This window comes from Struthio camelus, chromosome 4 (assembly GCF_040807025.1).
Source record: "Struthio camelus isolate bStrCam1 chromosome 4, bStrCam1.hap1, whole genome shotgun sequence".
Classification (NCBI taxonomy): Eukaryota; Metazoa; Chordata; class Aves; order Struthioniformes; family Struthionidae; genus Struthio; species Struthio camelus.
In genome coordinates, this window is record NC_090945.1 from 70502038 (window position 1) to 70516432 (window position 14395).

The 14395-nt window shown below is 39.5% G+C and overlaps 1 protein-coding gene across 4 annotated transcripts in view; it reads right to left on the minus strand.

The window, feature by feature from the left end:
• Positions 1-294: 294 nt before the first annotated feature.
• LOC104143030 (ADP-ribosyl cyclase/cyclic ADP-ribose hydrolase 1) overlaps positions 295-14395 on the minus strand; it is a 28024-nt gene continuing 13923 nt past the window's right edge. The window contains exons 2-9 of one of the 4 annotated variants that reach the window (XM_009673279.2): positions 11173-11302; positions 10378-10513; positions 9670-9752; positions 7708-7784; positions 6859-6951; positions 5872-5958; positions 3992-4106; positions 295-647 (exon numbers count right to left, since the gene is read on the minus strand). In XM_009673279.2, the coding sequence (XP_009671574.2) occupies positions 4028-4106; positions 5872-5958; positions 6859-6951; positions 7708-7784; positions 9670-9752; positions 10378-10513; positions 11173-11302 (685 nt within the window). In that variant the 3' untranslated portion in view covers positions 295-647; positions 3992-4027. The other 3 variants (XM_009673277.2, XM_009673280.2, XM_068943337.1) reach the window with 3 other exon arrangements.

Sequence of the window (14395 nt, forward strand, 5' to 3'; positions counted from 1 at the left end):
GTGTGGTTCTGGGAGCACACAATGCTGCTACCACCTTATCCTGCCATAACTCAGATGCCTCTTGAGTTTCTGAGCAGTGCTCTTTGGCAGTGTTTGCTGTGCACTTGGGGCACAATCAAGCTCATTTTTCTTGAACAAGTTATGATAGAAATTAGCTTTGGAAATTGAAAGCATATTTTCAAAATGGAACAGGCTTCTAACTGTATTAAGAAATATTTCTTCCATGTAGTGGAAAAAATGCATTGTTTTAAGATTGTTGTTTTTTTTTCCTTCAATTTAAATTTAAATGAGTTGGGGACTTTATATTAGTTTGGGAGGCTTTTTGGTTTAGAAACTTTCAGCAGAACAATAGGATTTAGAACTAAACTTGTCTGGTAGGCAATGTTTGCATGACATTCCAAATGTGTGACCATGGAGAATAAAAAAGCCTCCCCTTGCTTGTTGGGAATTAGCTCAGTACTGTTCTACTAGATGTGTAACCAGCATAAATGTAGCCCTTGTGTCCTGTTACACTTTTTAGCCCACACCAAGCTCTGTGAGGCTGCAGCGACCTTGTGAACATTACCAGAGAAAGTGGCTGAGCCATATGGAGAACTGGAGATAGCCACAGTATAGATGGGCTGCACTCTTCTCCCTTTGTGCAAGTCCTAACGAGGGGAAAGGAAGAAGCAAACGAGCCATTAGTGTTCTGCACCACCACCCCCATACACCCACCTGCACAACCAGGAAATCTGCAGTCTCTTTTTAGCAGCAGAATAACTGGAGAAGAAATAATCACATGTTCAATTATTTTCCTAATGTTAATTTTGCTTTAATGCTAAGTCTCCCTATGAAAGTATTTCATTGTACATTCTTTAAAAAAAGACTCTTTGTTAGCACTTTACTTGCCAAACATTAATGTTACAAAGTCATCATTTACTCAAGTGCAGTTGCTACTATCAATGGTGCAGAGTGGCTTTCAAAAACACAAATTTGCTTTTTAATTGTTTATTATGTAATCACTGATAAGAACAGTAAAGTTTCTTAACCAATATAACTAAGAACAGCATATGTATCTGAATGTCTGTGTTCAGACATTCTGAACCTACAGTCACGTACAAAGAAAATGCCTGCAGAAGATAGAGAACGGGGTTGTAGCACTACTGTGGGAGGATATGCACTGTGCCCTTTCTCTGCTTTCTTGAGTGAGTATACGTGGAGCTGCATGTTTTGAGTGAAATTATGAGTTATTTTTCGTGTGCATTTCTGGCTCCTGTGATAAATCTAGCTAATAGTCATAGAAATTAGATTTCTTTCTCTTTCTGAGAATTTAATAGGTTTATGCTAGAAACAGTGCAGTGTAATTTGATAAAACCAAGAGACAAGCCCAAGTTATTTGTTAGTCATCCTTCCTTGCAGAACATCATGCATTTCTCCCAACTTGTCAAGTATCCCCTTCTGTTCCTCAGTCATGTCTGGAGAGGGACAAACTGCTTTCAGACAGTCACGAGGTATGGGACAACCTCTCACTCAATTCAGAAGACTAGCTGCAACTGAGAGAGAATTGCCTGCTGACCCTGTGCCTGTAGCCTCATCCCCTGACTCTCTGGTCCCATCCCCAGAGCCAGCTCATGGGCAAAACACATTTCTGTGAGCATGCAATGCTGTAAACCTCCATACATCTTTGCACCCCTTTGACAGCCCAGTTTGAGGACTATCTGGGGAAGCTGAGAAAGTAATTGAGACTGCCATGACTTGATCAGTCCCTGTCTTCTCTGCCGAGACAGTGAGGAGGTAGATGTTTGAACTGCTACTTTACAATATAGAGGCTGAACTTCTAGGTGGGGTGGGGTTGGAGATATACGGTAAGCTTAAACAAAACACTGTAATTAGTGCCATATGCACTCCAGTAGGAACATATATCCTAGACAGTGCTTCTGGTCATAGCGAGAATGCTCCAGTGAATACTTAAGTGTAGAGAGGTCTACGGACCAGGGACAAAACAAGTTGGTTTGGAAGAGGCCTTTGGGTAGTGTGCCCAATGCCTCAATACAGGCTAAGTAGCCAAACCCATTTTCCATGCAGATGGCAGGGCCATAGGCTCTCATTAATGCCTGGAAGTAGTTTCAAACAGAAGAAAAAAAAGTTAAAAATAGTTTGGGAAGGAAGAAGGACAAAGTTCCTTGGTTTGCTGAGTTAGTTCTTATTCTTAGGGTTCAAGTAAGGTTTGCTGTGAAAATGCTTGTAAAATTATTCCATTTCGTCCTGATTCCTTTAATTCACATGAAAATCTTCCTCTTTTTTAGGAAGTCATTTATTTTCATATCCAGTCTGAGATTAAACAGAATGTGAAACTCAATTATCAACATTCACTATCAACGATCTGATTATAGATCTCAATTTTACAGTCAACAGTTTGTATTATGACAGACTAGGTACAAAAGTGAGTGTTAAGACAAATTTTTGACCTATAGTCAGAAGTAACCTACTTAAAAGTTTTGGTATGTGTCTGAGTTGTTACACTTAAGTAGATACCTAACAGAGTGCAAATAAAAATACAATTCACTTAATGTAAACATTACGGGCAAAGCCTTGGGTACGTCCAAGTATGCTCAGTGCAGGCCCATGTGTTATAATGGTGCATCTAGAGATGCTCTAAATTATGCTAGCTTGCATAGTTCCATAAGGACCCTTCAGATGCTGGGTAGTCAGTAAAATATTTAGCACTACAACCTTCTGCCTGTGAGATCATGAAAATCTTGGTCTACTTACAGAATTGCTGGTTACTCTTGCATTGCAACACCTAGGACTATATCTAGCAAAAGCCTTTTCTCCTGATGTCAATGTCATTGCATATACATACTACAGGTGAGGCCAGAAGCTGGCCTCAGATCTTTATTTTCTTATAAAGACTGCTCTTGAATATGCATATGAGAAATAGAAAGTAGAAAACAGAGGAAATCAATGAAACCTGCTGTTTTACTGTGTTACAGCATGTCCATGCTTGTGAATTACACACTGCAAGGTATCACCTTTCACCTAAGAAACTGAGGTCAGGAGAGACTCCTTATTTTGGCAGCCTTCTGATGTAGATGGGCAAGCTGTGGCCTAAGCGGGCATTTATGAATGTTTGAAGGCTTATACTTATTGCTATATTAAGAATAAAATGTAATCTGAACTGGAACTATGTTCCCAGAACTGCACTAAGTGGGATTTTGATGGAAACGCCTGAGTCTTGTCTTGCTATTTTCTCTCCCCAGCTACACACTCAATGTGTTCTTACAGATGCCGGCAATGCTCTGAGCAGATTCTGGTCTTTACTTTGGCTTGGCTCAGCTGTTTCCCCATCGGCCACTTTCTGTGATGCTCATTAAAAGGTAAGAACAGCTCTGTCTTTTCCACTGTTTGCTTTGCCTCTCAGAGCTGCTGGAGTCTCTAGGAGAAAAGGTCAGAACCTTGTTGGGATCTACTTGACTCATGACAGGAGTAGAAGAGGAGAAACTTAAGGTCTTCCTCATTCACTCCCCCCCTGACCTATATAAATCAAAGTAGCTCATGTGAATTTATGATATGTACCACTGGACAATATTCTCCTCTAGGGGATATTCCACTTGGGAACTGCAAGAGTGCAGCATGCTCCAGGCATTCTCTTCTAATCTTTCCAGAGAAGGAAGCAGAGAGCTGACGCTGGCAACCTCTGTCTTCACTGGAAAGTCTCTTCTCTATGCACACCCCAGGGAATTCCTGATCTTATTCCTTTCTGTGTGCACAATGGCAGCTGTGCAAAAGGGAACAAACCAGAACAAAACATCTGCCCTCAGATATTGATCCTTGGCCTTTCTGAAATAATATGTTCATATGTTTGTGTACAGTAATCACACCTAAAATATCATCTGCTACTTAGCTGTCAGTATCAACAGCAAGTATTTCTGGTTATTGACTCTGTACACGCAACGGTGCTATTTATCACTCTAAACTATGTAGGCATATCTTCTCTCTCGGTTTTACATACAATTAAAGAGTGTCTTAAATAGCGTGGAGCGGTGCTTCATGGAGTTTCCATGCTGCTGCAAAGTCGGCAGTCTGTGTGGTCAGGATTATTTACACACTGAAGGAGCTGAACTGGCCTGTGATGAGACAGAATAACAAACAAATAGCAGTCATTTTGCATGTACAACAATAACACCACAGTTACTAAATGCAACATGAAAGTCAAAGTGCATATTACCTCTGGGCTCATCAAGCGGCTGTCCTTTCTAAGGATAACTTTTTTTTTTGGGGGTCTTGCTGCAGAAAGATAACTTTGATGTTTATAGGGGTTGGGTACAAGAACAAGTGTCTCCAAAGTAAAGGAGGATGAGAACTTACAGCATGTCAGCTACACTGTGGTAACAAAAATAATTATGAAAAAGAAGTAAGATATCTTGCACTGACTATATAGAGTTACTGCCAAGCTCAAAGTTCACCATATTGCTTATCCCTTCCTAACCCTTATTGTTACAATGTAACACTACTGCTAAAAATGTCATATATGCTTAGACTTCTTGCTGGAAGTATATCCAGTGTGTTAACGTTTGAGCTACTTCTGGAAGACACTGCCGACACTGACAAAAGCAAGAGGTGATGGTCAGCATCAATTGCCGTATGGAATGTCAAGCCAGATGCTCTGCCGATATGGACCCACGTAGCTCTGTTTGCACTGACTTCCGTGGAATGAAATTAACTTGCCAGATCTGGCCTGAAGAGTTTCACTGTACATGCAAATTGCTGATTTTCTTATTTCTCTGTACATGAAACAGTATAACTAGCTGTCAATGTTGCTCTACATAGTTGTTTATCTATGTATCAACTGAACTTTGGCAGAAAGCCCGATTAGTTATTCTGCCTTAAGAACCAATTGAGACATAGCAATAAGTGTAAACACATTCCTCATGATGTGTTACAAGTATCTCCCTAGTTTGAGCCATGAGGAAATCTAAATTACTACTAATTTCCCTTTCCTCCCCTGGCCCCTTCCTACGCAGTAGCTTACAAAAACATAGGACAAACAGGAATATATTGCTCTGCCTTCCAGAAGATTAAAATCCTAGCACTCAGTAGTTTATTGAAATGTTTATTTAATCTGGAAATGTTCTTATCAGAGTATGTGTTCTTCACTCTGGAAAGCTGTTCTTAGCAGATAAGAAATGATCATTGAGCTTTATGAATAAAACTGAGCCCTTACTCCTTTTTTAATGCCACTAAAGAACATTCTTCCCTCTGTGCGAAAGTCTCTGAAACCTCGCTGAGGAAAAGAGGTCTCAGGCTTTTGTAACTCCTCAGCAGGCAGGCTGAGATCTTAGCTAAGTCAGGACTTGGGCTGTTTTGTTTCCCAGACTCCTTTTTATATCTCCTGCCAATGAGGAATTACAATAACTAATAATACTTGTCATTGCTCGCGCTTGACTCTCTGACAAAGCAAATGGATAGACAGGAAGCTCAAGCAATAGCGAAGGAAGTAAGGACCATCCTTGCCATAATCTGTTACCTGCATGGAACAGCAAGGCAAGCCAAACCGAATAGGCAGCTTTCCATAGATGAAAACCTGGCCAGATAAAACTGAACATGTTGAAAGGAGTTGACCTTTTGGAGTGCAGGGAATAAAGAAAGCCTCAGACTCTGCCAACAGGAGGTTTGCAGCACAAGTGGAAGCTCCTGAGAAGAGCTGGAAGGAGACATACAACATCACTGCAGATGTGACGGAAGCAAGGAGGGAGTTTGCTCTAGCTGGCTGTAATCCAAGAAGCCACAATACAGCACCCCAGAAAACCACATCCCAATTGTAAGTGGTAAGGGAGATGCAATGTTAGTTTTACGTTAGCAGGCTGGCACTAAACCAGAGCAGGTGATTACCTATAATTTTCTTCGCAGGTGATCTTGAAGTTTCGCTCTTCCAAGATGCCTTTTAACCTCTGTATGGAATGACTTGAGCAGGACTCACTGGAGATAAAAGCCTTTTGTTACTTGCAAAATAAGAAAATTGTTGTGAAGGAGCACTTAGCACAGGAGGATGATGAATCAAGAAGGCTGACAGGACACCAGGTTGTTGGAACTGTTCAGAAGGAGGAGCAGGAAGTTTTTTCTGATATTGGGAAATCATGGGAGAAAGAATCAAGAGCCATGGTAGTGGAAACAAGATACATACATATTTCCCAATGTCCTTTTCTTCATCTAATTTCTATGCGGTGGGCCAGAAGAAGCATGGCTAGCATGCTGACTACATGACAGAGGTATGTCTGTGACTCAGGCTTCTGTGGCAAAGACAGCCTCTTGGGTGTTAGGGCTTATGCTAGGTCAAGGCTTGCAACACTGGATGTCATTTGAGGTCAGTGTCTGGTATCAATAGTTCCATGATAAGAATTAAAGCTAAGTACTTATTATTAAAAATGACTTTGGCAAATATGGTTCTTGGCCTGGTGGTCATCTGCTCTGCATATTTATGCTGTTCCCATGTAAGAAAGATAGTCTCCAACTGTTCACCCTTGCAGATTTAGTCTGCTCTGTGACTTAAGTGCTGCACCCATAATAAGGCTCTGCAGAGGTCAGTGGAGTTGGAAGAGTAATAAGGAATTTAAAGGTCATGTGGCTTACTGAATGCAAGGAAAATGTTATTCTGTCTCAGCTATACCTGTTCTGGAGTGCCTATGAAAAATATTAAAGAAGATAATGATGAAAATGTTATTTTTTCCACTAAAGTAAGGAGCTAGGAAAGTGAACGTAGAGAAAGTTTGATAAGTTAAGATAGCATCACTGTTAGACAGCCATTTTCCAGAATTGAATTGCACTGTCTGCATTCTAGACACAAACCGCTGTTACTCGTTTTGTGCTAGCACGCTTTACCTCTGAGGTCCACCGATGTCATGCATAAGCCAAATCTGTACTGCAGAGACTTTATCTGGATTTAAGTTAGAGATCTCAATACTTCCAAAAATGCTGTAAGAATGGGACATGAAAAAGTAAAACATATTTAGGTATCTAAGTGAGATGTACAGAGTATCTTCCCCAGCTACTACTGCTTGTTTATTACTGCTGCTATTATTCTCAGTGAAAGAACATCTTATCCTGTCACTGGATTTTCAAAGAATATTTAATGATCTTGTGGTAAAAGATTTTTTTCCCGTTCATATTTAACTTTCATGCGAACTTTTGAAACTGTCTGCAGACTGAAACAAGCTGACATTTTTTCATCTTTAGTGTCTTTTCTCTTGTTTGGTTTATTGGATATTGGTTTGGTTTGTTGCAAAGTAAATGATCATAGCCATTTTGCTGACCAGCACATTCTTCATTTTTCAGTATTATCAAAGACTGCATTTCCTCTCAGGTAATCCAAGGAAGCACAGTCTGCAGGAGAAAAATCAAGTCAGCTTGGTGAGTAGTTAGCAATGCGTCATTCCTGTGAGCGTAACATACTACAGAGATCTAGACTAATTGTAATAACAGAGTTACTTTATGCAGTAATAGCATATTGGAGGTCATACCACATACCCTCAGAAGAATTTAAACTGGAGTTGCTGTATAGAAGGCTATTAAGTGAATCAGCTCTGCAACCGCTGAGGGTTTAGATGCATATGTGAGTTTACCAAAATCCATTCTGCACTGGGACTCACTGGCAGAGACCCATTCAACAGCATGCAGGCCCCCAAACAAGTAGTCACAGAGAAACATGCACGATGGCATGCTGAATAATACCTGCTGCTTCTGAAAGCTCCAGCTTCTATCGATCCATTGAGCATCACTTGAACCACACCACATGCTGCTTCTGCAAACTGAACAGAACAAATGGACGTCATACTCTAACATTACATGCTGTGTCATATTAGATTTTTGTGGAAATTACTGTAGCCTCTTTGATGTCATCTGAGCTGATTTATACAAGTAGAGGATCCGGCCTACATCTTCACCTGAAGATGCTAGTGAAAACAAAAGCTTCTAAAGAATATGACAAAACAGTCATAAATCTGCATTAACTAACTAAAAATTGGCGATCTGAAATTGCATGGGACTGGTACAGCAACTCTGCTCTCCCTTTCATCTTCAGTATTTATAGGATGATGCAACTTTCCAGAGCTCTGCCAGTTACAGCTGTCTGATGGGGCTGTTAGCTCCCTCAGTAACTTGAAACAGTCCTCAGGCTACTTTAACTCATGCTGTGAGGACAAGCCAGAACAGAGTTGTCACAGGTTTAAGGTGTGAATCATTAATATTTATTACCTTGTGAGTCATGCTCTGTGTTCTTTTGTGGCTTGGGATTTTTCTCTCCAGTGGTATGAGTTTAACTCATCCAGTGGATGAGTAAAACTCATCACCAAGTTTTGTTTGCTTTGATTTTTAAATTACTGGATCACGTAATCATTGTTCATTTATTCTTTAAAACTTGTGCCCAAATACTTTAAGACTACTAAGGTTGCAACACAGAGTACCCACACTACTCTAGATATATAATCCATTGGTAAGAGAAAGTTTTTAAACACAGCTTAACACAGATAACTGTACTTACCAAATCCTCCAAGCACTCTTATGTATAAACAGCGTGACTCAAACACAGCTCTTGGGAGCTGTGAAGTTACAGGAGAGTTTAATTATGTCTAATTTTCTAATGTAATAATCATGAGTTTTAGTAGATCTTAAATTTGGACTAGAAAGCCCGTAGTTGAGCAAGCCTAAGTCTGCCTGGTGGTTTATCCCACCCAGATTCTGAAACTGATGGGATTAATGAGAACACTGAAACTGTTCCGTGTTTGGGAAATTTTATGTACACTAGTTTACCCATAATTATTCTATAAATTCTATGGCAATTTGTGAGCTGCCCTTGACATTAACATGCAAAAATGTATTTTATTTTTGCAATTGCAGTTCTGTAATTAGACTAATACAGTTATTATTATTATTATAAGTATTATTTGTGAAGCTCCAGCCGTCTGCCGAGTGTCTTTCTAGATACTGGCACATAGTCTCTGTCCACAAATAAGAACAACCAAACTATTTTGACATTAAATACTGTACATAAATATGGGACCACGGGAATACAAATTTCCAAACCCACTATTTTTAATATCTATGGCTAAAGCCCATGTTAACTATTGCTATTCCAGGTTTTAAGTCCAATCTTCAAAATTAGATTTTTTTTTATTATTCAAGAGGGAAATGAACTCTCTGGTGACTTGTCAAACACCGCACAGCTCTTCATAGTTTCAAATAAATTTGTATTTAATGACTGTGACAAAATAGATTTGGTTATGAATTTTTTACCTTTTTTACTTTTTTAAAAGCGTAAATATTTTATCCGAAATATTTTCTAAGCACAAAATCAGTTATTACATAAAAACGGTACAGGTATCAAACTTTTATTGAGACCCTGTTTGCAGATGGATCTGTGGCAGAAGACTTCAGCATTTTTATTCATAGTTAACATGGCTTCAAGGGATGGAAGAAGCCACAATGTATAAATTTGATTGCACGATCAAAGCTTATGATTCCCATCCAACCAATCCAATACAGAAAACAAACTTTAATGAGATATATTTTTCTGTAGATTTCCATATTGTGGATGAAACACTGGTCCCAGTCACGTTAGCCCGTGACTTTAGTGGTATCAAGAATGTAGAGCCTTTCAGCATTCTCAGAGTAGTTGAGATTTATTCGAGATTTTACCATCTTGGATGCCATTTTCCAGAATACAGAGTTAGGATTGCTCTCACATTCACTCCGTTTTGGGCAAGATTCATAGTTGATTCCTGAAAAGAAATAAATTTATCGAATAGGTAAGATTAGAGGGAATGTTGTTAATATGTTCATGTGACTTTGAGAGCTATTTAACAATGGTAAAAAGATTTGCCCCTTATCAAAGCAAGACGGCTACATGAGGAAAGAGTTATAAGAGGAAAGTTAATGTGTACGTGTTGGAGGTCCTCCTGTTTGCTCATACATGTTTCAGTCAGGCAATTGCAGGACCTGTATGCAAATAGTCCCCAGTAAACTAGGTATGGGAAACATGTAGTTTGAAACGTGAAAAACAGGTTGGACAAATGCTGTTGAAAAATTAAACTTTGCCCAACATTTTCAATAATTCCAGCCCTATTTAGAACTTCCTGAGCCTTAAGCACTAATCCAGAAATCCAGTGGGTAGCAATAATCCCAAGGCACCTACGTGCTCTTCCAGTCACTATGAATGGCCAAAACTTGGGATGTTCCTGAACGGGATTTTTTAGTTTTCCATAACGTGGGATAGAAATGGTTGAGGTTTTAAAATAAAGACCAGAATATTCTAAGAGGGACTGTGTTTAGGTCTACATATACATGAAGAAAATAACCTGGAATACTGATGTTGATATTTGTAATGTAAAAAATAGGTCTTATTACCTGGGAAAGAGGGGTCTCCACACCATGAAACCCTATCAGCCATATAACCCAACAAGGTATCCTCCAAGGTAAGGAAATTGTGATTGGACTTTGTATAACGATGAACGAGGTCATTTGTCTTGCTCCAAAACAGTGACTGTGAAATAAGGTACAATGTGGAATAAGTGATACTAATACTAGAGCTGGCCAGGAAATTTTCCTTTAAAAAATCATAATAACGAAGGAGTTTTAATTTTTATTGAAATGTTGCAAGTTTGCGTTAGCGGGTCCGTTTTTATTCCTCCAGCTCATTCCAGCTCCCATTTCCAAAAACTTTTTGGGTGGTTATTTTTTGTGGAAATGAGTGTGTCCAGCCTCTAAGTCAGTTCAAAAGAAAAGTTTTGATCAGTTCTCATAGTGTATACACACCTAATTTATTGTGTGCCATTGAACTATGCATGGAAGAGTAGCTTTTTAGAAGTAGTGCCCTTCTAATTGCATGCTTGCATATTCCTTTCAGAGAGCTGTATGCTTAGGGAGCAGGGACATCTCCATAACTTTGCCAGGATGACTTCAGTATTGTCCTTTGAAGCAAAGCCTTGTGTAACGATGTTTTAATAGATAATGAATAAGTTTACTTAGTTCTAAAGGTGATAACAGCAGGACGATTGCAGTAAGCCCAAGGGCAAAATACCTGCCTTGTCGACTTAGTCACACTCACAGTTATGGAAAAGATCCATTATTCTAGGCACAGTACAGACACGTTGTCCCACAACAATCCTTCTTATGCAGTGCACCACATATTACAACTATTACCTTGTTACAGGGTGTAGGATGACTTGCTAACTCCATTAAAGGCTGATAATCTTCTGTTGTAATATTACAGGGGTTCTTGTAAATGAACGCATGCTTTAATGATTCCCATATTTTTAGGCAATCTTTATCTCTGCCAAAAGATTAAAACATAATTAATTAGTATTTATGAGTCTTTATAACTGTGAAAGGCTCTCCTACTGCATATTCAAACACTATGTATCAGATTTTAAGAGTTCTTACTAGGTTCAGGCACTAAAATAATACATCTATCAAAAAAAGCTGACTATCTTCAGTGAAGTGAGTATAAACTGAGGAATGAGCAGTTCTAAAACATCTCTCTCTCTCTCTCTCTCTCTCTTTCTCTCTCTCTCTCTCTCTCTCTCTCTCTCTCTCTCTCGCATTTTACTTTGCTGATTATTCTAATATCTGAGCGGACTTTATGTCTCTTAAAAAAGCTTTGTTGACATGACATAATTAGAAGATCAAATTTCTTAATTATTCATACTAAATCATGAGAAGCAAATGTGGCAGAATATAGCTTGTACATTTTACAAGTATGGCTGAAGGATACTGCCTGCTCAGATACAGTGATCCAAAAAGATGCCAATGAGTCCCCTTAGGGTGCATGCAACCCTACAGAAATAGTATCTGTAATTTTATCTAAAACAGAAGCAGAAGTCTGGATATTTTGGACTTCATATTATTTTTAGTTATGCACTAGTTTGTACCTATTGACTTTGCTGGAGCTGCTGCTGATTTGCACAGGTTTATCTGAGATCCTAATCAGGTACTTCATCTTCAGTCTCTGCCTGATCCTCCACTGTTTTACAGGTTCTGGGTCTTTTGCTTTCACTGTTGTAAGTTAGAGGAATCTCACTAAAATTACACTGGGGAGAATGGTGCATGCTCAGCTGAACCATATCACCTCAATCTCCATTTGTTTCTTAAGATGTTGCTTCATCAGCATAGTCATCAGCCTTGGAAATAAAACATATCTCTGCTGACAGAACAGAGGGCTCCTTTTGTACTACCAAAATGAAATTTGTTGCATTCTTCTGCAAGAGATCATATTTCTGTGCCTGCACTGCAATAGTGCCAGGCTCCCTTTCTGAAACTCCACCATAAAAAGCCTGGGACTGCTCAGGACATTTGCTCTCTTGTATTTGAAGTAATGAATGAAAATGTTACATTAAGATAATTCATAGTTATTGTCTGTCTAGTATGTGTCTTCAAGGCTGTCTCCCATAGGTGCACTTCCCTTGCTCCTCATACTCCTGTGATTTCAGGCCCATTTTGAAAGCTTGCCTCTCTCATTGCATCTCAGTGAAAGAGATGTTACTACTTGCAATTCTGCATCTTTCTTTTCCCTATTTTTATGTAAATTTTAAAAAGTTGATTGCAGTGTCCTGCTGCCTGCATGCCTTGAGTAGGGCTAGTCTGATCATCTCTGACTCATCATTTCTTTCTTCACTATTTATAATCATCTTCCAATGTGTTCCCACTAAAAGCTCTTTGAAGAATGAATTTTGTCTTTTGTGAAGAAACTCATGCCCTTAGAACACTGTAAAAATAACATTGATCAATTACTATATGGCAGACAGACAGCTGGAGGCTTTGCTACCGGTTGGTACCCACGTAACATGTAAGATGTGGAATTTGATTAGTCTTAAAAATAGTCCTAAAAGTATTAAGAAAAACAACAACAATTAATTTAGGATTTCAAAGTATTCTAGAAGTTAATCTTCACCCCAGCTGTGTGATCTCATTTCTATTGCTTAAGTTGATTAAGATTTCTATTGAGTGTCCATTTAAGCATCAGAGGGGCAAATGGAAAATATAGAGTTGAGTTCTTCATATTATATAGGCTTTGTCTAAACTACGCTACCTAGAACCACTACTCAGCTCCTGGTCATTTCCTGACTGTGTTGGGATATGTCTGGATGCGAACTGTCTTCCTTCCGTTCCTAAACCTTATGGAGAAGAAATACCACACAAAGAGCAAGTCAGACTCTATTTAGCTGTGTCCAGAAGAGAGCTATAGCCCCTGACAGCACTATGTAACAGAGAGAATGCCTCTGCTAGACACACTAGATGGGGCTTGGGCCAGTATCATACCAGGACGGACCACTCCAAGGTGTCCTGGCCTTTCTTCCCTTCTGCCTTTATTTATGCAGTTACAATTCTAACTTAGCATTGTACATGATATTGGCTATTTCGTTCAAACTAATTAGCATGTATTCTTTTTCTTATTTGGCTACTTTTGATTGCAATAGTACCTTTTATTTTATGACATACTCCTCTTCCTCTCCACAACGCTACAGCAATTCTTATTTCACGATTGGCTACAACTCCTCTGCCCTAAGGGCTTAACAACTTCTCTAATGTTACAACTGGCTGCTTCTTTGCTCCAGAGTTTTAGTACTCTTATTGTCAGCGTTAGTTGCTTTGGTCTTCTTTTATTAACTTCTCCTACCTGATGTTAACTAAGCTCTCACAACTACCGGCAGGCCTCATTACCAACTTACCTATGTCAGAGCCCATGAAAGCTGCTTAAATGGCTGCTTCTGCTGAGGAAAGGGCAGAAGAACACGGGAGGTGGCACTTGCTCCTCCCACAGCAGGTTTGTGCGCCAGCCTTCCCACTCCTCCTGACTCTCTGTGAAGGGTCTATTAGCAGATATGTCCTGGTCCCATTCCTGTGGCAGCAAAATTCATTCTGCTGCTGAGCTCTAGCTGTGCTGCAGATATCCTACAGCCTGATTTTACTGATTTAAAACTTGTTTGGGTATTGCCACTGTGCAGTGCTGTCTGAAATGCAGATAGACCCTGGAGGGCAGGGTCAAGGCAAGTGGAGGTTCTCTGGCAACCCTGGATCACATGCCAAATTTCCTTTCGTACCACACCAGTCTGTTACAAGGACAGCTCCAGCCATGGTAGAGATTGCACCCCTTGTTTGTACGCACTAAATTTACCTCCAGGTAAGTAAATACTAGTAACAATGATGATTTTTTTCACTGGACTGTTGTCTTTTATCCAGGAATCCAAAAGCACTTTCAGTTATAGTTACTATAAAAACAGTAAGACAAACTGCAAATGCAGTTTGTGCTCTAGGATAGGGAGCACAGTCATTGCTTTGCTGTTGCACTGTCATGTCAGAAAGTATTCACATGTTTGTTTTACTAAGTGAGGAAACTAGTATCTCTTGGACCTTTACATACTCAGTA